At 43.2% G+C, this 24,362-nt stretch overlaps 1 protein-coding gene and 1 long non-coding RNA gene across 3 annotated transcripts in view; both read right to left on the reverse strand.

The window, feature by feature from the left end:
* Nucleotides 1-24,362, reverse strand: part of LOC132394743 (uncharacterized) — an 887,546-nt gene that overhangs the window by 802,200 nt on the left and 60,984 nt on the right. The window lies entirely within an intron of this gene.
* Nucleotides 1-24,362, reverse strand: part of LOC132394742 (HEPACAM family member 2-like) — a 127,543-nt gene that overhangs the window by 93,289 nt on the left and 9,892 nt on the right. For both annotated transcript variants that reach the window (XM_059971156.1, XM_059971155.1), the window contains exon 2: nucleotides 5,998-6,339. In XM_059971156.1, the coding sequence (XP_059827139.1) occupies nucleotides 5,998-6,339 (342 nt within the window). The remainder of the gene's footprint in view (nucleotides 1-5,997; nucleotides 6,340-24,362) is intronic.

Genomic DNA, 24,362 nt, shown 5'->3' on the forward strand with positions numbered 1-24,362 from the left:
TTCCTGAACACACTGAACAAACTCCACCCTACTTAAACCCCTCGCTCTAGGGAGATGCCAATCGATATTTGGGAAATTAAAATCTTCTACCATGACAACCCTGTTATTATTACAACTTTCCAGAATATGTCTCACTTTCTGTTCCTTGATGTCCTTGTTACTATTGGGTAGTCTATAAAACAAATAGCCAGTAGAGTTATTAACCCTTTCCTGTTCCTAACTTCCACACACAGAGACTCAGTAAACTATCCCTCTATGACTTCCTCCTTTTCTGCAGCCGTGGCACTATCTCTGATCAGCAGTGCCATGCCCCCATCTCTTTTGCCTCCCTCTCTGTCCTTGCTGAAACATCTAAAGCCTGACACTTGAAGTAACCATTCCTGGCCCTGAGCCATCCAAGTCTCTGTATTGGCCAAAGCATCATTGCTCTAAGTAGTGATCCACGCTCTGTTCAGCTGCTTTGTTCATGATGCTTCTTGCCTTAAAATAGACAATCTCAAACCATCGCTCTGAGCTTTACCCTTCTCTTTCACCTGCCTATCCGTCCACCGACTTCAAGATTTCTCTATTTGTGAACCATAGCCCCTTACTCCGTCTCTTCAGTTTGGTTCCCATCCAAAAGCAATTCTAATTTAAACTCTCCCCAATAGTCTTAGCAAACCTCCCTGCCAGGATATTGGTCCCGCTCAGATTCAAGTGCAACCCGCCCTGTTTGTACAGGACATGCCTGCCCCAAAAGGAGTCCCAATGATCCAGCTGCAGCTCCTAACAAACCGTGTTAGGGAACTGGAGCAGGAGCTGGATGACCTCTGGATCACTCAGGAGAATGAGGAGTTTATAGATAGTAGTTTCAGGGAGGTAGTTATGCCAAAGGAGCAGGGCACAGGTAATTGGATTACCATCAGGCGAGGGAAGGGGAAAGGTCAGGCAGAGTAGGGTTCCCCTGTGGCCATTCCCCTCAACAACAGGTATACCGATTTGGATACTCACTTGAGACAAGCTGGGGCAGCCGGATCTCTGGCACTGAGTCTGGTTCTGCAGTGCAGAAGGGAGGGGGGAAGAAGAGGAGAGCGGTAGTGATAGGGGACTCGATAGTTAGAGGTACAGACAGGAGGTTCTGTGGTCATGACAGAGACTCCCGGATGGTTTGTTGCCTCCTGGGTGCCAGGGTCAGGGATGTCTCTGATCACATGCACAGCATTCTGAAGTGGGAGGGTAATCAGCCAGATGTCGTGGTACACATCAGTACCAATGATGTAGAAAGAAAGAGGAGGTCCTGAAGAGTGAGTAAAGAGAGCTTGGTAGGAAGTTAAAAAGCAGGACCTCGAGGGTGGTAATCGCAGGATTGTTACCTGTGCCATGTGCCAGTGAGGGTAAGAATAGGAGGCTCTGGTGGATGAACATGTGGCTGACAAACTGGTGTAGGGGCAGGATTTCAGATTTCAGGATCATTGGGACCTCTTCTGGGGCAGGTGGGACCTGTACAAGAGAGACGGGTTACACCTGAACTACAGGAGGACCAATATCCTTGCAGGGAGGTTTGTTAGTGCTATTGGGGAGGGTTTAAACTAGATTTACAGGCGGATGGGAACCAGAGTGACAGAGCAGGTGAAAATAAATTATGTTAAAAGTTCATACAAAGTCACAAATAGAAGGTTTGTGTGCGGTGGTAATAATCTTCTGAGTTGTGTCTATTTCAATGCGAGGAGTATTGTGGGAAAGGCTGACCAGCTGAGGGCCTGGATTGACACGTGGCATTATGACACAATAGCCATTAATGAAATTTGGCTGGAGAAGGGGCAATACGGGCAGCTTAATGTTCCAGGGTTTAGATGTTTCAGATGTGATAGAGGTAGAGAGATGAAGGGTGGGGGATTGGCATTGCTAGTCAGGGAAAATGTTACAGCAGTGCTCAAGCAGGACAGATTAGAGGGCTTGTCTACCAAGGCCATATGGGTGGAGCTGAGAAACAGGAAAGGTATGACCATATTAATGGGCTTGTATTCTAGACCACCCAATAGTTAGTAAGAATTGGAGGAGCAAATCTGGAGGGAGGTAGCAGACAACTGCAAGAAACATAAAGTTGTGATAGTAGGGGATTTTAATTTTCCACATATTGCTTGGCACTCCCATACTGTTAAAGATCTAGATGGGTTAGAGATTGTAAAATGTGTTCACAGAAGTTTTCTAAATCACTATATAGAGGTACCAACTAGAGAAGATGCAATATTAGATCTTCTATTAGGAAACGAGTTAGGACAGCTGACGGAAGTGTGTGTAGGGGAACACTATGGTTCCAGTGACACCATTAGTTTCAACTTGATCATGGATAAAGATAGATCTGGTCCTCAGGTTGAGGTTCTAAACTGGAAAAAGGCCAAATGTGAAGAAATGAGAAAGAATCTAAAAAGCGTGGATTGGGACAGGTTGTTCTCTGACAAGGATGTCATTGGTAAGTGGGAGGCCTTCAAAGGAGAAATTTTGAGAGTGCAGAGTTTGTATGTTCCTGTCAGGATTAAAGGCAAAGTGAATAAGAATAAGGAACCTTGGTTCTTGAGGGATATTGGAACTCTGATGAAGAAGAAGAGAGAGATGTATAATATGTATAGGGAACAGGGAGCAAATAAGGTGCTTGAGGAGTATAAAAAGGGCAAAAGAATTCTTAAGAAAGATATCAGGAGGGCTAAAAGAAAACATGAGGTTGCTTTGGTAGTCAAGGTTAAGGATAATCCTAAAAGCGTCCATGGTATATTGAGAGCAAAAGGACAGTAAGGGATATAATTGGTCCTCTTGAAGATCAGAGTGGTCAGCTATGTATGGAACCAAAAGAAATGGGGAGATCTTAAATGGGTTTTTTGCATCTGTATTTACTAAGGAAGCTGGCATGGAGTCTGTGGAAATAAGGCAAACAAGAAATGAGGTCAGGAACCTATAGAGATTGAAGGGGAGGAGGTGCTCGCTGTCATGAGGCAAATCAGAGTAGATAAATCCCTAGGACCTGACAAGGTACTCCCTCAGAAGGAAACTGGTGTTGAAACTGCAGGGGCCCTGGCAGATATATTTAAAATGTCAGTATCTACGAGTGAGGTGCCGGAGGACTGGAGGATAGCTCACGTTGTTCTGTTGTTTAAAAAAGGCTCAAAAAGTAATCTGGGAGATTGTAGGCCAGTAAGTTTTTCATCAGTAGTAGGTAAATTATTGGAAGGAGTTCTAAGAGATAGGATCTACAAGTATTTGGATAGACAGGGACTTATTAAGGAGAGTCAACATGGCTTTGTGCATGGTAGGTCATGTTTAACCAATCTATTAGAGTTTTTCGAGGAGGTTACCAGGAAAGTGGAGGAAGAGAAGTCAGGGGATGTTGTCTACATAGACTTCAGTAAGGCCTTTGACAAGGTCCCACATGGGAGGTTAGTTAGGAAGATTCAGTTGCTAGGTATGCATGGAGAGGTAGTTAATTGGATTAGACATTGGCTCAATGGGAGAAGCCAGAGAGTGGTAGTGGAGGATTGCTACTCTGAGTGGAGGCCTGTGACTAGTGGTGTGCCACAGGGATCAGTGCTGGGTCCATTGTTACTTGTCATCTATACCAATGAAATGGATAATAATGTGGTCAATTGGATCAGCAAATTTGCTGATGATACAAAGATCGGAGGTGTAGTGGACAGTGAGGAAGGTTTTCAAAGCCTGCAGAGGGATTTGGACCAGCTGGAAAAATGGGCTGAAAAATGGCAGATGGAGTTTAATGCAGACAAGTGTGAAGTATTGCACTTTGGAAGGACAAATCAAGGTAGAACATACAAGGTAAATGGTAGGGCACTGAAGAGTGCAGTAGTGCAGAGGAATCTAGGAATACAGATACATAATTTCCTAAAAGTGTTGTCACAGATAGGGTCATAAGGAGATCTTTTGGTACATTGGCCTTTATAAATCAAAGTATTGACATTGTATAAGACATTGGTGAGGCTGAATTTGGAGTATTGTGTGCAGTTTTGGTCACCTAATTACGGAAGGATATTAATAAGGTTGAAAGAGTGCAGAGAAGGTTTACAAGGATGTTACTGGGACTTGAGAAACTGAGTTACAGAGAAAGGTTGAATAGGTTAGGACTTTATTCCCTGAAGCGTAGGAGAATGAGGGGTGATTTGATAGTCAGAGGCTTTTTCCCAGGGCTGAAATGGTTGCCACAAGAGAACACAGGTTTAAGGTGCTGGGAAGTAGGTACAGGGGAGATATCAGGGGTAAGTTTTTTATGCAGTGAGTGGTGAGTGCGTGGAATGGGCTGCCGGTAACGGTGGTGGAGGTGGATACGATATGGTCTTTTAAGAGACTTTTGGATAGGTACATGGAGCTTAGAAACATAGAGGGCTATGAGTAAGCCTAGTAATTTCTAAGGTAGGAACATGTACGGCACAAATTTGTGGGCCGAAGGGCCTGTATTGTGCTGTACGTTTTCTATGTTTCTATGTTACTATGTTTCTATCCTTATTAAATAGCGGGGTTACATTTGCAATTTTCCAGTCAATCAGTACAATGCTGGAATCTATTGATTCTTGAAAGACCAATGTTAATGTCTCCACAATCTCTCCAGCTACTTCCTTCAGAATCTGAGGGTGCATTTCATCAGGTCCAGGAGATGTCTCCATCATCAATACATTAAGTTGCTTGAGCACCTTCTCAGTCATATCCTTCACTGCACATACTTCACTTCCCTGACACTCTTGAATGTCCAGTATACAGCAGATGTCTTCCAAAATACGCATTCAGTTCCTCTGCCATCTCTGCGTTTTTCATTATAATATTTCCAGCATCATTTTCTAATGGTCTTATAACTCCCTCAAGCTTGTAGTATCTTCCTTGATATTAGTCACCAGCTTCCTCTCATAATTTATCTTTTCCTTCCGACTGAACTTCTTAGTTTCCTTCTGCAAGTTTTTAAAAGCTCCCCAATCCTCTTTCTTCCCACTAGCTCTGACTTCCTTGTATGCCCTCTCTTTTGCTTTTCTTTCTTTTCTCCTTATCTGCGAAAGAATGTGCAGACACTGGAGAGGCTTGAAAGGATGTTTGCAAAAATGATTCCAGCATTGAACAGCTTGTCATATGAAAAATGCTTGATGGCTCTGGGCCTGTATTCACCGCAACCTAATTGAAACCTATCAAATCATGAAAGGTGTTGATAGAGTGGATGTGGAGAGGATGTTTCCTATGGTGGTGGAGTCTAAGACCAGAGGACACAACCTTAGAATAGACGGACGTCCTTTTAGAATGGAGATGAGTAAGATCTTCTTTAGCCTGAGAGTGGTAAATCCATGGAATTTTCTTGCCACAGAAGTCTTTACGTATATTTAAAGCAGAGATTGATAGATTCTTGATTGGTCAAGGCATGAAGGGATTCAGGGAGAAGGAAGGAGACTGGGTCTGAGAGGAAAATGGATCAACCATGAAAAAATGGTGGAGCAGACTCGATGGACTGAGGAGGAGGCAGGTGTATGGGGTTGAGTGAGATCCGGGATCAGACATGATGGAATAGCGGACTAGGCTGAAAGGACTAAATGGCCTAATTCTGCACCTATACTTTATGGTCTTATGTAGTTTATGTGTTATATGCCTGCTTCACAACCCTATTTACTAGTGCTGCCACTTTCAGCAAACAATGCACCTGCTTCTTTAAACTATAATACTCACCAGACCCTATCATTCACTATCTGTCCATCCCTAGTTTGATCTCCCAAAATGCAATACCTCGTATTTAGTCCATAAAGACAATTCCTCCATACCCCGAAGTATGGTAGGGAATCTTGATGGAATTAACCTTGTGAATCTGTACTTCAGACATCTTTGGTTATTAACAGTGAAATTAGCCACAGACAGTGTAATGTGATCCCTGGACTGATATGATCACTCAGGGTGGAATCAACACAGACCTGGTCCTACACTGATATTCTCCACATATTATGGAGCAGGCTGAGACCATTCAAAGAAGTAAAATGAGTTTACCATTTACAGTTAGAAAAACTGAGCGTTTAGACGATTTCCCGGCTGCATTTGTAACTTCCAGTTCATAAGTTCCTTCATCCGTAGTTTGTATGTCTTTAAGAAGTAATACTGCATTGGTCCTGGAGAAATTCACACGGTTTTTGAAAGTCTCTGAGATGAATGGGTGTAGAGAGTTGGGTGAAAATGTGAGGATTGAACTTGATATCTCTTCCTGAATGAATCGCCACTCCAAATTAAAGACTTGATCTGGCTTACTAATGTTGTGGCACAGAGGAAACTGTACAGTCTGATTAATTCTTCCATCCATGAACTTTTGTGGATTTGCTAAGGCCATGCTCCAACCTAGAGAAAGAGTTCATACAATATGATACAAACCACAGAACATCAAATTCCATTTTCTATCCCTTTTCCACATTTTCTGTCAATAGCTGTTTGTAAGATGATGGTTTTTCTTGGAGGCAAGTAGGGAGAAGGAGAAATGCTGGTCTGAAGGTAGAAAGGAAGTGAAGGTAGAGAATGATAGTAAGTGGCGGTGCAGGCTCGAAGGGCCGAATGGTCTACTTCTGCTATTGTCTATTGTCTAAAGTGGGAGAGAGGTACAAAGAAAAAAGGAAGGAGGGAAGAGGAAGGGGAGGCGTGGGGTGGGGAGGAGGGAATGGGGGGGGGAAGGGGGATTGAGAGAGTAGTGGACAAAGAGAGTGGCAGGCAACCACAGATAAAGACCAAGAGAGACAGACAGACACAAGCAGAGACAGGCAGACCCACACAGACAGAGACAGACAAACAGACATGGACAAAAGACAGACCAACAGACACACACAGGCAAAAGACATAGGAGCAGAATTAGGCCATTTAGCCTTTCGAGCCTGCTCCACATTTCTATCTTGTTTGATCTGGGATCCCACTCAACCCCATACACCTGGCCATATCATTTGATGCCCCAACCAAACAGGAAATAATCAACTTCTGCCTTAAATATACTCACGCATTTGGCCTCCATGCAGTCTGTGTCAGAGCATTCCACAGATTTACTGCACTCTGTCTTAAAAGAGTTCCTCCTTACCTCTGTTCTAAAGAATTGCCCTCCAATTTTGAGGCTGTGCCCTTCAGTTCTGGATACCACCACCACAGGAAACATTCTCTCCACATCCACCCTGTCTGGTCCTTTCAACATTCAGTAGGTTTCAATGAGGTTCCATCCACATTCTTCTAAATTCTAATGAGTGCAGGCCCAGACATGCCAAATTCTTCTAATACGTTAACCACTTAATCCTTGTAAACCTCCCCTGGACTCTCTCCAATGATAACACATCCTTTTAGAGATATGGGGCCCAAAACTATTGACAATAATCTTAACTGCGGCCTGATTAGTGTCTTATAAAGGCTCTGCATTAACTTCTTGTTTTTATATTCTATTCCCCTTGAAATAAATGCCAACGTTGCAGTTATCTTCTTTACTACAGCCTCATTCTTAACCTTCTGGTAGTCTGGTAGTCTAAATTAACCTAGTTGTGGATACAGTTGTGGATAAATTAACCTTCTGGTAGTCTGGTAGTCTAAATTAACTCTCTGGGAGTCTTGCACAAGGACTTCTAAGTCCCTCTGCACTTCTGTTGTTTGAACCTTCTCCCCATTTTGATAATAATCCACACTATAATTCCTTTTACCAAAATACATTCCCCAACACATTTTCCATCCGCCCATTCTTCCACTTTGTCAAAGTCCTGCTGCAATCGCATTGTTTCCTCAGCACTACCTACGCCTCCACCTTTCTTCATATCTTCCGCAAACTTTGTCACAGGGCCTTCAATTCCACTATCTAAATCACTGACAATGTGAAAAGTAGTGGTCCAATACTGACTACTGAGGAACAGCACTAGTCACCAGCAGCCAAGCAGAAAAGGTTCCTTTTATTCCCATTTGCTACCGCCTGCCTATCAGCCAATCCATTATTCATGCCAGTAGCTTTCCTGTAACGCCATAGGATTTTATCTTGTTAAATAGCCTCATGTATGCCACTTTATCAAATGTCTTCTGAGAATCCAAGTAAATGACATCCATTGCCTCTCCCTTGTCCACCCTGTTTCTTACTTCCTTGAAGAACTATTAACAGATCTGTCAGGTAAGATTTCTCTTTACTGACTTTGACTTATTTTATTATTGTGTTCAAGTACCTCAAAACCTAATCCTTAATAATAGACACCAACATGTTCGCAACCACTGAGGTTAGACTAACTAGCATAAAATATCCTTCTTTTTGCCTTCCTCCCTTCTTAAAGTGTGGAGCGACATTTGCAATCTTCCAGTCCTCTGGGACCATACCAGAATCAAGTGATTCTTGAAAAATCATGACCAATGCATCTGTTATCTCTCAGCAAACTCTCTCGGGACTCTGGGATGTAGTCAACCTGGCCCAGATGTCTTATCCACCTTAAAACCTTTGAGTTTGCCTAGCACTTTTTTGCTTTGTAATAGCAATAGCACTCACTCCTGCTCCCTGATACTCACGTACCTCTGGAACTCTGCCAACATCTTCCACAGTGAAGACAGATGCAAAGTACCCATGAAGTTCATCTACCATTTCTTCGTCCCCTATTACTACCTCACCAGCATCATTTTCCAGTGGTTCAATATCAACACTCACCCCTCTTACTCTTTATATAACTGAAAAAAACTTTTGATATCCTGCTTTATATTATTAGCTACTCTGCATTCATATTTCATGTTTTCTCTTCTTTCAGAGGCAGATAGAGAGACAAGGAGGTAGAGACAGAGAGACCCAGAGACAGAGAGAACAAATATATTGAGAAAGGGGTCAGTCAGTGAATGGCGTAAGAGGGTCAAGAGACTGAATTGCCTTTCAAATTATTCTGCAGGATTGACTTGGGAGCCATTGTAAGTTTTGTAATAACAGGCTGTACCTTCCCACTTTGTTTCCTCTCAGCCTATGAAACAGTGACAACATGAAGCTACAAAATGAGTATCACTCTGAATGTACCTGATGTGGTATATCTATTAGGGAGGCTGGGGTGAGGGATTTTATGCACCACCTGCCATCTGCTACTGACCTTAAAGTTATTCATTTCCTTCCAATTTCATGGGTGATTCACCTGCAATATGACCACAGCTCAAGAGCTGCCATCCACGCACATCATAGCCTTGTGGTTACTCAAATGAATCTGTCTGCAGATTCGGTTGTATTATGAGGTTGGTCATAATGACTTACATAGGTCCTTGGTTTCTCACAAAGCATGCCATATATCCACAATCTGCAATCTCCTGCCACAACTTATCCTTCAATTACTCTGAATCAAATTAAGGCTTCCTAATTTTACTGGGGCCTTGGGTTTATCCTTGCACATTCTTCCACCATAAAAGTATTTAAACTCCTTCCCTTTCTATTTATTCTCCTTTTAAACTATGCAGGCCTCCTGTTGAAGGTGAGATGATGATGTTCCTCAAGCTTGATTTGAGATTTTAATGACAGTGTAGACATGGAACATTCCAGCACAGGAAATGGCCCTTCAGCTCATAATGTCTGTTCCAGGTATGATACTATTTAACCGCATCCCATAATTCCCTGTCAGGTCATGTGTGTACCTGAATGCCTCTTAAACATTATTATCATATTGGCTTCCACCACTTCCCCAGGCAGTACATTCCAGGTACCTATCAATCTCTGCATTTCAAATAAAGCACCTGTCTCATACATCCACTTTGAAAATCCTCCCCCCCCCCCCACCTTACAGCTATACTGTCTAGTGTTTGGTGTTCCCACTCTGACAAAAAGACTGATGATTGACCCTTTCAAATTTTATATGCTTCTGTCAGATTATGCCCCAGCTCCAAAGCTTCAGAGAAAACAATCCAAGTTTGTACTGAGGCATGGTATGGCAGCTGCTCTGCACGTGACCACAGGAGATTGCAGAGTTGTGGTTACAGCTCAGCACATCACAGGAACCAACCTCCTCTCTATGGCTACACTTCTCACTGCCTCAGTAAAGCAGCCAACATAATCAAAGGCCACATCCACCCCAGACATTTTCTCTTCTCCCCTCTCCCATCAGGCAGAATATACAAAAGCTTGAAAGCTCAAAGCACAGCGCTCAAGAACAGCTTCTACCCCACTGGTATCAGACTCTGGAATGCAATGCTTGACCTCACTATCTTACTTGTTAAGATCTCGTATTTGGATTACCTGCACTACACATTTTCAGTTGCTTTTATCTGCATTGTTATAGATAGATCATATCATGTACTCTGTAATGATGTGATCTATCTGAACAGTATGCAAATCAAGCTTTTCACTGCATCTTGGAACATGTGACAATAATAAACCAAAACCAATATCCTCTATTCCAGCCAACATCTGCTTGCCTCCAAAACCTCCATGGCCTTCCTATAATGGAGCAACCAGAACTGTATGCAGTCCAAGTGAGGCTTAATCAAGGAAGGTTATATTTTCCTGACTTTTATACTCATAACCCCAACCATTGAAAGCAAATATGCTGTTATGTAATATTATGCACAATAACTACTTGTGTTTCCACTTCCAGGATGCAATGGATCCAGTCCAAGGTCCCTCTGTACTCCAGTGATCCTGCAAGTCCTGCCATCTATCATACATCTGTGGGTCCTGCTCTCTACTGTACACCAATGATCCCCTAGATCCTGCTATCTACCATATGACCCTGTGACTCCTGCAATCTACTGTACCCCAATGGTTAGAAACATAGAAAACCTACAGCACAATACAGGCCCTTCAGCCCACAAAGCTGTGTCAAACATGTCCTTACCTTAAAACTACATAGCCCTCTATTTTTCTAAGCTCCATGTATGCATCCAGGAGTCTCTTAAAAGACCCCATCGTTTCGGCCTCCACCACCGCATTGGCAATCCATTCCACATACTCACCACTCTCTGCATAAAAAACTTACCCCTGACATCTCCTCTGTACCTGCTTCCATGCACCTTAGAACTATGCCCTCTGGTGCTAACCATTTCAGCCCTGGGAAAAAGCGTCTGACTATCTACATGATCAATGTCTCTCATTATCTCATACACCTCTCATCAGTTCACTCAATCCATTCTCATAAGGCATTCTCCCCAATCCAGGCAACATCCTTGTCAGCAACACACACAAAATGCTGGTGGAAGGCAACAGGCTGGGCAACATCTATAGGAAGAAGTTTTTAAAAAGGCTCTAAAATAATCTGGGAAATTATAGGCTGGTAAATTTGATTTATTAGGGAGAGTCAACATGGCGTTGTGCATGGTAGGTCATGTTTAATTTATTAGAGTTTTTCTAGAAGGTTACCAGGAAAGTGGATGAAGGGAAGGCAGTGGATGTTGTATACATGGACTTCAGTAAGGCCTTTGACAAGGTCCCACATGGAAGGTTAGTTAGGAAGATTCAGTTGCTAGGTATACATGGTGAGGTAGTAAATTGGATTAAACATTGGCTGAATGAGAGAAGCTGGAGAGTGATTGTGGAGGATTGCTACTCTGGGTGGAGGCCTGTGACTAGTGATGTACCACAGGGATCAGTGTTGGGTCCCTTGTTATTTGTCATCTATATCAATGATCTGGATGATAATGTGGTCAATTGGATCAGCAAATTTGCTGATGATACAAAGATTGGAGGTGTAGTGGACAGTGAGGAAGATTTTCAAAGCTTGCAGAGGGATTTTGACCACCTGGAAAAATGGGCTGGAAAATGACAGATGGAGTTTAATGCAGACAAGTGTGAGGTATTGCACTTTGGAAGGACAAACCAAGGTAGAACATACATGGCAGGGCACTGAGGTGTGCAGTAGAACATAGGGATCTGGAAAAACAGATACAAAATTCCCTAAAAGTGGTGTCACAAGTAGATAGGGTGGTAAAGAGAGCTTTTGCTACATTGGCCTTTATAAATCAAAGTATTGAGTATAAGAGTTGGAATGTTAAGGTGAGGTTGTCTAAGACATTGGTGAGGCCAAATTTGGAGTATTGTGTGCAGTTTTGGTCACCAAATTACAGGAAGGATATTAATAAGGTAGAAAGAGTGCAGAGAAGGCTTACAAGGATGTTGCTGGGACTTGAGAAACTGAGTTACAGAGAAAGGTTGAATAGGTTAGGACTTTATTCCCTGGAGCATAGGAGAATGAGGGGTGATTTGATAGAGGTATATAAAATTATGATGGGTATAGATAGAATGAATGCAAGCAGGCTTTTTCCACTGAGGCTAGGGGAGAAAAAAAACCAGAGGACATGGCTTAAGGTTGAAGGGGCAAAAGTTTAAAGGGAACATTAGGCAAGGGGCTTCTTCACGCAGAGAATGGTGGGAGTGTGGAATAAGCTGCCAGAAGAAGTGGTAAATGTGGGTCACTTTTAACATTTAAGAAAAACTTGGACAGGTACATGGATGAGAGGGTATGGAGGGATATGGCCAGGTGCAGGTCAGCGGGACTAGGCAGAAAAATGGTTTGGCACAGCCAAGAAGGGCCAAAAGGCCTGTTTCTGTGCTGTAATGTCCTACAGTTCTATGTACAGTCGACATTTTGGGCTGAGACCCTTCATCAGGACTAACTGAAAGAAGGGATAGTAAGAAATTTGAAAGTAGGTGGTGGAGGGGAAGACCCAAAATGATAGGAGAAGACAGGAGGGGGAGGGATGAAGCTAAGAGCTGGAAAGTTGATTGGCAAAAGGGACACGCAGCTAGAGAGGGAGAGGATCATGGGATGGAAGCCTCTGGAGAAAGAAAGGGGTAAGGTAGCACCAGAGGGATCTGGAGAACAGGCAAGGTGTGATTGTGAGAGGGACAGAGTGAGAAAAGAGAAAAAAAGGGGAAATAAATAAATAGATTGATAGATAGATAAAGGGATGGGGTAAGATGAGGAGGAGGGGCATTAACAGAAGTTAGAGAAATCAATGTTCATGCCATGAGGTTGGAGGCTACCTAGACAGAATATAAGGTGTTCCTCCAACCTGAGTATGGCTTCATCTTGACAGTAGAGGAGGCCATGGATAGACATATCAGAATGGGAATGGGATATGGAATTAAAATGTGTGGCCACTGGAAGATTCTGCTTTCTCTGGTGGACAGAGTGTAGGTGTTCAGCGAAACGGTCTCCCAGTCTGCGTCGGGTCTCACCAATATAGAGAAGGCCGCAGCAGGAGCACCGGACGCAGTATACCACACCAGCCGATTCACAGGTAAAGTGTCACCTCACCTGGAAGGACTGTCTGGGGCCCTGAATGGTGGTGAGGGAGGAAGTGTAAGAGCAGGTGTAGCACTTGGTCCACTTACAGGATAAGTGCCGGGAGGGAGATCAGTGGGAGGGGATGAGGGGGACAAATGGACAAGGGAGTCATGTAGGGAGCGATCCCTGCAGAAAGCAGAAAGGGGGGGAGGGAAAGATGTGGTGGGATCCCGTTGGAGGTGGCGGAAGTTACGGAGAATTATATGTTGGACCCAGAGGATGGTGGGGTGGTAGGTGAGAACAAGAGGAACCCTATCCCTTGTGGGGTGGTGGGAGGATGGGGCGAGAGCAGATGTGCATGAAATGGGAGAGATGCTTTTGAGACCAGAGTTGATGGTGAGGAAGGGAAGCCCCTTTCTCCTTAGTCCTGGAATGAAAAGCCTCATCCTGAGAGCAGATGTGGCGGAGACGGACGAATTGCGAGACAGGGATGGCATTTTTGCAAGAGACAGGGTGGGAAGAGGAATAGTCCAGGTAGCTGTGAGACTCCATAGGCTTGTAGTAGATATCAGTAGATAAGCAATCTCCAGAGATAGAGACAGAAAGATCAAGAAAGGGGAGGGAGGTGTCAGAAATGGACCAGGTAAATTTGAGGGCAGGGTGAAAGTTGGAGGCAAAGTTAATGAAATCAACGAGCTCAGCATGCGTTCAGGAAGCAGCACCAATGCAGTCGTCAATGTAGCAAAGGAAAAGTGGGGGACAGATACACATACAGGCTTGAAACATGCCTGTACTTTATGAATCTTAATCTGAATATAGGGTTAGTAATGAAAATAAACAAAGGGGGAAAAAAAACAGAACGGGCCCAAGTCACAGTCAAAATGTCATTGGAGCTCACTCAGTCGTCATTCTTCCACCATCGATGCCACCCCTCGGACCGTCAGCTCCCACCTCAGGCCAATGACAAACAGGCTTTAGGTGATCTGAGCAATGGGATCAACAAGTACAAAACAGCACACACTCATGTCTTTAGCATAATTTTGGGGGATTTTTAAGCAGGCCAGCCAAAAAAGGGTTAGGGTTAGGGTTAGGACTAGGATCCTATATAGCCTCTCAGCTCTGTGGGTCCTTCCATCTACTGTACAACAATGCTAAAGAGTACAGAGAAGATTTACTAGAACGTTACTTGGGTTTCAGCACCTAAGTTACAGGGAAAGGTTGAACAAGTTAGGTCATTATTCTTTGGAGCGTAGAAGATTGAGAGAGGACTTGATAGAGGTATTTAAAATTATAAGGGGGATAGATAGAGTTGACGTGGATAGCGTTTTCCATTGAGAGTAGGGGAGATTCAAACAAGGGGATATGAGTTGAGAGAGGGCAATGCTTCTGTGACTCCTGCTATCTACTATACACCAATGGTCCTGTGGGTCCTGCCAGCTTGTCTGCCCCAATCCTCTTGTGGGTCCTGCTAAGTACTGTACATTTTCCTCTTATTTACCACCCATGTCAAAAGGATATTTATATAACACTTTTATTTATCAGACTTAACAGCATAAATCAGTGAGTTGTTTGTTGTGTCTCCCCTCTTGCTGTGAAATGGGGCATTTCTTTTTCCCTTGTTAGGGAGAGAGAGAGAGTGGTATGTCGAATTACTGGGTGAACGAGTAGTCTTTGGGGTACTGGAAGTCTGTGTCTTTATTGATGCTTTGCTGCACGCTCGGTGGCAGATGCCGATGCTTTTATGCTGGTGGTGTGGGGGGGGGGGGTGGTGGTCATTGACTTGTTGCTGCTTGTGTGTGGGAGGGGGAGTGGGGGGGCGCTTTGGGGATTCTAACATTTAAATGTCATTCATTCTCTGGGGCACTCCTCTGTTTTCATGGATGTTTGCAAAGAAAAACAATTTCTGAATGTACAAAGTATATTGTATACATTTCTTTGTCATTAAGTGTACCTATTGAAACCTATTGAAACAAACAATAGAGATCACAGCTCTAATCCTTGAAGAACACCACAGGTCTCTGACATTCAATCAGAATAATGCTCCACCATCACTATCTTCTGTCATTTAGAGCTAAGTCAATTGACATTCTAATCTACCGAGTCCTCATCTTCACTTCTTTTTTGGATTCCAGACCTAACCAGTTCCCCTCTACCCACTCTCCTCCATCTAGCGGAGGTGGGACCACACTTGCGTTCAATTCTGGTCACCTCATTATAGGAAGGATGTGGAAGCTATGGAGAGGGTGCAGAGGAGGTTTACCAGGATGTTGCCTGGTTTGAAAAACAAGCAATATGAAGCAAGGTTAGCAGAGCTGGGACTTTTCTCTTTGGAGCGTAGAAGAATGAGAGGGGACTTGATAGAGGTCTACAAGATTATGAGAGGCATAGATAGGGTGGATAGTCAGTACCTGTTTCCCAGGGCACCAATAGCAAACACCAGAGGGCATATGTACAAAATTAAGGGAGGGAGGTTTAGAGGAAACATCATATCACCATATAACAATTACAGCACAGAAGCAGTCCATCTCGGCCCTTCTAATCCACGCTAACACTTACTCTCACCTATTCCCACTGACTCGCACTCAGCCCATAACCTTCCATTCCTTTCCTGTCCATATACCTATCCAATTTTACTTTAAATAACAATACCGAACCTGCCTCTACCACTTCTACTGGAATCTTTCCTATAATTCAGTGACCAGAACTGTACACAATACTCCAAATTCAGCCTTACCAATGCCTTGTACAATTTTAACATTACATCCCAACTCCTATACTCAGTGATCTGATTTATAAAGGCCAGCATACCAAAAGCTTTCTTCACCACCCTATCCACATGAGATTCCACCTTCAGGGAACTATGCACCATTATTCCTAGATCACTCTGTTCTACTGCATTTTTCAATGCCCTACCATTTACCATGTATGTCCTATTTTGATTAGTCCTACCAAAATAGGACCCTAACCCTAACCCTAATGTACTCTTTCTATTTTGTTGACATCTTTCTATAATTCAGTGACCAAAACTGTACACAATACTCCAAATTTGGCCTCACCGATACCTTGTACAATTTTAACATTACATCCCAACTCCAAAGGTGAAAGCTGACATTGGATACATGACAACTCTGGCAGAGTTTGCAAGACATTAATTCCTAAAAAGCAAACCCCAATAGCATGAATGACATCAAATCTTCACTACCAGATGAACTCAATGCCTTTTATGCCTGCTTTGAAAGGGAGAATATAGCTACAGCTGTGAAGATCCCTGCTCACCAGGTGACCCTGTGATCTGTCTCGAAGGCTGATATGAGGCTTTGAGGAAAGATGAACCCTCACAAGGCAGCAGGCTCCAGTAGAGTACCTGGTAAGGCACTGAAAACTTGTGCCAACCAGCTGGTGGGAGTATTCAACCTCTCACTGCTACAGTCAGAAGTTCCCACCTGCTTCAAAAAGGCAAAAGTTATATCGGTCCTAAGAAGAGTAATGTGAGTTGCTTTAATGACTATCATCCAGTAGCACTCACATCTACAGTGATGAAATACTTCGGGAGGTTGGTCATGACTAGAATGAACTCCTGCCTCAGCAAGGACCTGGACCCACTCAAATTTGCCATTGCATGAAAGGTCTACAGCAGATGCAATCTCAATGGCTCTTCATATGACATTAGTTCACCTGGATAATAATTAGTTAATTAATTAGATAATGAATTAGTTCAGTGTTTAACACCATCATTCCCACAATCCTGATTGATATGTTACAGAACCTGGGCCTCTATACTTCCTTCTGCAATTGGATCCTCGACTTCCTAACCGGAAGAGCACAATCTGTGTGGATTGGTGATAATATCTCCTCCTCACTGACTATCATCACTGGTGCACCTCAGGGGTGTGTACTTAGCCCACTGCTCTACTCTCTCTGTACCCATGACTCTGTGGCTAGGCTTAGCTCAATAGCCCTCTATAAATTTGCCAATGATACAGCCATTGTTGGTAGAATCTCAGAAGGAGAAGGATGGATGAAAGAAAAATAGAGGGTTATGGGGTAGTGTGGGTTTAGTACTTTTTTTAAGGATTATATGGGTCAGCACAACATGGAGGGCTGAAGGGCCTGTACTGTGCTGTCGTGTTCTATGGTTCTATGGAGATGAGAGGAACAAGATAAACCAGTTAGTGGAGTGGTGTCACAGCAACAACCTTGCACTAAATGTCAGTAAGATGAAAGAGCTAATTGTGGACTCTAGGATGGATAAGATGAGTGAACAGAAACCAATCCTTGGAGAGGGATCAGAAGTGAAGAGAGTGAGCAACTTCAAGTTCCTAGGTGTCAATATCTCTGAGCATCTCATCTGGTTCCAACAAATGGATGCACCAATACAGAAGGCAACACCGTGGCTATATAACCTCTGTAGTATCCTGACATCTTCAGGGAGTGGTACCTCAGGAAGGTGGCATCTGTTATTAAGGACCCCATCACCCAGCCCACGCCCACTTCTCATTGTTACTGTCAGGAAGGAGGTACAGAAGCCTGAGGACATACACTCAGAATCGGATTCAGAATCAGAATCAGGTTTATTATCACCAGCATGTGCCATGAAATTTCTTAACTTAGCAGCAGCAGTTCAATGCAATACATAATATAGAAGAAGAAAAAACAAATAAATAAGTAAATCAATTACAGTATGCATATATTGAATAGATTAAAATCATGCAAAAACACAATATAAATATATATATTAGAAAAGAGAGGTAGTATTCACAGGATCAATGTCCATTTAGGAATCAGATGGCAGAGGGGAAGAAGCTGTTCCTGAATCACTGAGTGTGTGCCTTCAGGCTTCTGTACATCTTACTTGGTCATAATAGTAAGAAAAGAGCATGTCCTAGCTGCTGGGGGTTCTTAACTGTGTGCAGTTTCGGGCTCCTTATGTTTGAAAGGATATACTGACATAGAAAAGGGTTCAGAGAAGATTCGCAAGAATGATTCCAGGAATGAAAGGGTTACTGCATGAGGAATGTTTGGCAGCTCTTGGGTTGTATTCCCTGGAGTTTAGGAGAATGAGGGGGATCTCATAGAAACATTTCGAATGTTAAAAGGCCTGAACAGATTAGATATGGCAAAGTTATTTCCCATGGTAGGGAAGCCTAGGACAAAAGGGCACGCCTTCAGGATTGAAGGACATCTATTTAGAACAGAGGTATGGAGAAATTATTTTAGTCAGAGGGTGGTAAATCTGTGGAATTTGTTGCCACAAAAGGCTATGGAGGCCAAGTCATTGAGTGTATTAAGGCAGAGATAGATAGGTTCTTCATTAGCCAGGGCATCAGAGGGTATGGGGTGAAGGCAGGGAGTGGGGATGACTGGAAGAATTGGATCAGACCATGATTGAAAGGTAGAGAAAACTCAATGGGCCAAATGGCCCACTTCTGCTCCTATATCTTAAGGTCTTAATAAGATGCCTGTAGGAGACACCATTCGTTGAAGGTGTCCTGAGTACATTGTAAGTTAGAACCCAAGATGGAGCAAACTAAATTTATGACCCTCTGCAGCTTCTTTTGGTCCTGTGCAGTAGCACCCACCCCCCATACCAGACAGTGATGCAACCTGACGGAATGCTCTCCATAGTACATCTACAGAAGTTTTTGAGTGTATTTGTTGATATACCAAATCTCTTCAAACTTCTAATAAAGTACAGATGCTTTCTTGCCTTCTTTGTAGCTGCATCAATATGTTGACACCAGGTTAGGTCCTTTCATGACACATGCCGGTGATAATAAACCTGATTCTGATCCTTGGGGTCTTCCACTGCTTATGTTTTGATGCAATAAGCAACTTCCGATCTATGCTCACACATTTCCTCTAATATAATTTATCGTTATCTTGTACATCTATCATTTGATGTGGGTAGAGTAGTGGATGTTGGCTACAATAACTTTAATTAAACTTTTGACATGATAGACAGTCCAGAAGATTAAGGCAAAAAAGATCAGTGAACCATACAGAACACTGCAGCCCTTCAGCCCTCCATGTTGTGCTGACCCATATAATTCTTTAAACAATGTACTAAACCCACACTACCCCATAACCTTCCATTTTTCTTTCATCCATGTGCCTGTTAAAGTGGCTCTTAAATACCCCTAATGTCTTAGCCTCCACCACCATCCCTGGAAAGTCATTCCAGGCACTCACAACCCCCTGCGTAAAAAACTTACCCCTGAAATATTTATAGATTTATAGATAATTGGGCAGTTTTCCAGGGAAGGTGGGACCTGTTCTGGCGGGAAATGGGGGATTTAAACTAGATACGAGGGGGGAGGGGAACCAGAGTGTAGGAACAGATGTATAGGAGAAGGAAGAAAAAGAAGACAGTAAAGTTAGAGATAAACAGAGAGGAAGAAATGGAGAATTTCTTAACTGCATTTATTTTAATGCTAGGAGCATTGTAAAAATGGTGGATGAGCTCAGAGCATGGATCAATATCTGAAAATATGATGTTGTAGCTATTAGTGAAACATGGTTGCAGGAGGGGTGTGATTGGCAACTAAATATTCCTGGATTTCGTTGCTTCAGGTGTGATAGAATCGGAGGGACAAGAGGGGATGTGTTGTGTTGCTTGTCAGAGAAAATATTACAGCGGTGCTCTGGCAGGATAGATTAGAGGGCTCACCTAGGGAGACTACTTGGGTGGAATTGAGGAATGGGAAAGGTGTAGTAACACTTATAGGGGTGTATGATAGACCACCTAATGGGGAAGGAGAATTGGAGGAGCAAATTTGCAAGGAGATAGCAGATATTTGTAGTAAGCACAGGGTTGTGATTGTGGGTCATTTTAATTTTCCACACATAGACTGAGAAGCCCATACTGTAAAAGGGATGGATGGTTTGGAGTTTGTAAAATGTGTACAGCATAGTTTTTTGCAGCAATACATAGAGGTACCATCTAGAGAAGGGATCTTCTGTTAGGGAATGAAATAGTTCAGGTGACAGAGATATGTGTTGGGGAGCACTTTGGGTCCAGTGATCAAAATCCCATTGGTTTCAAGAAAGAAATTAGAAAAGCTAAAAGAAGATACGAGCTTGCTTTGGCAAGTAAGGTGAAAATAAATCGGAAGGGTATCTACAGTTATATTAATAGCAAAAACATAGTGCAGGATTAAATTGGTCTCTTAGAGAATCAGAGTGGACTGCTATGTGTGCAGCCAAAAGAGATGGGGGAGATTTTGAACAATTTCTTTTCATCGGCATTCACTAAGGAGAAGGATATTGAATTGTCTAAGATAAGGGAAAGAAGTAGGGTAGTTATGGAAACTATGATGATTAAAGAAGAGGAGCTTTTAATGACTATAAAAGTGGATAAGTCTCCGGGTCCTGATAGGATTTCCCTAGGACCTTGAGGGAAGTTAGTGTAGAAATAGCAGGGGCTCTGACAGAAATATTTCTAATGTCATTAGAAACAGGGATGGTGCCGGAGGATTCGTGTATTGCTCATGTAATCCATTGTTTGAAAAGGGTTCTAAGAGTAAACCTAGCAATTATAGGCCTGTAAGTTTAATGTCAGTGGTGGGTAAATTAATGGAAAGTATTCTTAGAGATGGTATATATAATTATCTGGATAGACAGGGTCTGATTAGGAGCAGTCAACATGGATTTGTGCGTGGGAGGTCATGTTTGACAAATCTTACTGAATTTTTTGAAGTGGTTACTAGGAAAGTTGACAAGGGTAAAGCAGTGGATGTTGTCTATATGGACTTCAGCAAGGCCTTTGACAAAGTTCCACATGGAAAATAGTTAGGAAGGTTCAATCATTAGGTATTAATATTGAAGTAGGAAAATGGATTCAACAGTGGCTGGATGGGAGATACCAGAGAGTAATGGTGGAAACTGTTTGTCAGGTTGGAGGCCAGTGACTAGTGGTGAGCCTCAGGGATCTGCACTGGGTCCAATGTTGTTTGTCATGTACACTAATGATCTGGATGATGGGGTGGTAAATAGGATTAGTAAGTATGCAGATGATACTAAGATAGGTGGCGTTGTGGATAATGATGTAGGTTTTCAAAGCTTGCAGAGAGATTTAGGCCAGTTAGAAGAGTGGGCTGAAAGATGGCAGATGGAGTTTAATGCTGATAAGTGTGAGGTGTTACCAGAGTCCTGGTAACATTCTGGTCAATGGCCAGAAAGGCCGTCTGCTTCTATTTTTCATGGTCTTACACATCAAAGTGGGATCCATATAACCATATAACAATTACAGCACGGAAACAGGCCATCTTGGCCCTTCTAGTCCGTGCCGATGCTTACACTCACCTAGTCCCAGTGGCCCTCACTCAGCCCATAACCCTCCATTCCTTTCCTGTCCATATATCTATCCAATTTTACTTTAAATCACAATACCGAACCTGCCTCTACCACTTCTACTTCTATCCATTGAAAATTTGAAGCAAATAAACAAAAGTGAAACATATGTCTGTCTGCATAAAAATAGGAAGATAGAAATCAGTCATTAGGGTTAGCCTGACATCAGTGGTCGGGAAGTTGTTGGAATTGATTATTAAGGATGAGATTACAGAGTACCTGGAAGCACATGACAAGATAGGCCAAAGCCAGCATAGTTTCCTGAAAGGAAAATCCTGCCTGACTAACTTACTGCGATTTTTTGAGGAAATTACAAGCAGGTTAGACAAAAGGGATGCAGTAGACGTGGTGTACTTGGATTTTCAGAGGGCCTGGCAAGGGTGAGGACAAGGTGTCGCACATGAGGCAGCTTAGCAAGATAAGAGCCCATGGAATTACAGGGAAGTTACTAGCATGGGTGGAGCATTGGCTGGTTGGCAGAAAACGAGGATTCTATTCTGGCTAGCTACCAATTACCAGTAGAGTTCCACAGAGGTCAGTGTTGGGACTGCTGCTTTTTACGATATATGTCAATGATTTGGACTATGGTATTAATGGATTTGTGGCTAAATTTTTTGATGCTACAAAGATAGGTGGAGGAGTGGGTTTCAGGGTTTAAGCAGAGTTTAAGGGTCGGCACAACATTGTGGGCCGAAGGGCCTGTACTGTGCTGTATGTTCTATGTTCTATGTTCGATTCTCATAAGGCATGTTCCGCAATCCAGGCAACATCCTTGTAAATCTCCTCTGAACCCTCCCTATGGCTTCCACATCCTTTCTGTAGTGAGGTGACCAGAACTGAGCACAGTACTCCAAGTGGGCTCTGACCAGGGTCCTATATAGCTGCAACATTACCTCTTGGCTCCTAAATTCAATACCACGATTGATGGCCAATACACCACATGCCTTCTTTACCACACAGTCAACCTGCACAGCTGCTTTGAGCGTCTTATGATCCCAAGATCCCTCTGACCCTCCACACTGCCAAGACCCTCCACACTGCCACTAATTCTATATTCTGTCATCATATTTGACCTACTAAAATGAACCACTTCACACTTATCTGGGTTGAACTTGATCTGCCACTTCTCAGCACAGTTTTGCATCCTATCAATGTCCCACTGTAACCTCTGACATCCCTCCATACTATCTACAACACCTCCAAGTTTTTTGTCATCAGCAAACATACTAACCCATCCCTCCACTTCCTCATCCAGGTCACTTATAAAAATCATGAAGGGTCCAAGAACAGATCCCTGAGGCACACCACTGGTGACCAATCTCCATGCAGAATACGACCCGTCTACAACCACTCTTTGCCTTCTGTGGGCAAGCCAGTTCTGGATCCACAAAGAAATGGCCCCTTGGATCCCATGCCTCCTTACTTTCTCAATAAGCCTTGCATGGGGTACCTTATGCTTTCTTTCCTTCTGAACCAGATTTTCAAAAACTTTTGTACACCATGGTTCCTGTACCCTACCATCCTTTCCGCGCCTCATTGGAATGTACCTTTGCAGATGCCAAGTAAATATCCCCTGACCATTTGCCATATTTCTGCCATACATTACCCTGAGAACATCTGTTCTCAATTTATGCTTCCAAGTTCCTGCCTAATAGCTTCATATTTCCCCTTACTCCAATCACTTTCCTAACTTGTCTGTTACTATCCCTCTCCAATGCTGATGTAAAGGAGATAGAACTGTGATCACTATCTCCAAAATGTTCTCCCACTGTGAGAACTAACACCTGACCAGGTTCATTTCCCAATACCAGATCAAGTACAGCCTCTCCTCTTGAAGGTTTATCTACATATTGTGTCAGGAAACCTACCTGAACACACTTAACAAACTCCACCCCATCTAAACCCCTTGCTCTAGAGAGATGCCAATTGATCATTGGGAAATTAAAATCTCCCACCACCACAACCTTGTTATTATTGCACCTTTCCAGAATTTGTTTCCCTATCTGCTCCTTGATGTCCCTGTTACTATTGGTTGGGTTGTACAAAACACCCAGTGGAATTATTGACCCCTTCCTGTTTCTGTCTTCCACCCACAGAGACTCAGTAAACAATCCCTCCATGACTTCCTCCTGTTCTGCAGTTTTGACACTACCTCTGATCTGCAGTGCCATGCCCCATCTCTTTTGCCTCCTGCCCTGTCCTTTGAAATATCTAAAGCCTGGCACTCTAAGTAACCATTCCTGCCCCTGAGCCATCCAAATCTTTGTAACAGCACAACATCATAGCTCCAAGTACTGAACCACACTCTAAGCTCATCTGCTTTGTTCATGATGCTTCTGGCATTAAAATAGACACATCTCAAACCATTGCTCTGAGCACATCCCTTGTCTATCACCTGCCTATTCTCCTTCTTGCAGCATCTCTAAGCTTTCTCTATTTGTGAGCCTTCCTCTGTCTCTTCAGTCCCATTCCCACCCCCAGCAATTCTAGTTTAAACTCTCCCCAATAGTGTTAGCAAACCTCCCCACCAGAATATTGGTCCCCTTCAGACTCAAGTGCAACCCATCCTTTTTGTACAGGTTATGCCTGCCCCAAAAGAGGTCCCAATAATCCATAAATCTGAATCCCTGACCCCTGCTCCAATCCCTCAGCCACACATTTATCTTCCACCTCACTCTATTCCTATACTCACTATTGCATGGCACAGGCAGTAATCCCGAGATTACTTCCTTTGAGGTCCTGCTTCTCAACTTCTTTCCTAACTGCCTGTAGTCCTTTTTCAGGACCTCCTCACTTTTCCTACCTATGTTGTTGGTACCAGTATGTACCATG

This window comes from Hypanus sabinus, chromosome 5 (genome assembly GCF_030144855.1).
Source record: "Hypanus sabinus isolate sHypSab1 chromosome 5, sHypSab1.hap1, whole genome shotgun sequence".
NCBI lineage: Eukaryota > Metazoa > Chordata > Chondrichthyes > Myliobatiformes > Dasyatidae > Hypanus > Hypanus sabinus.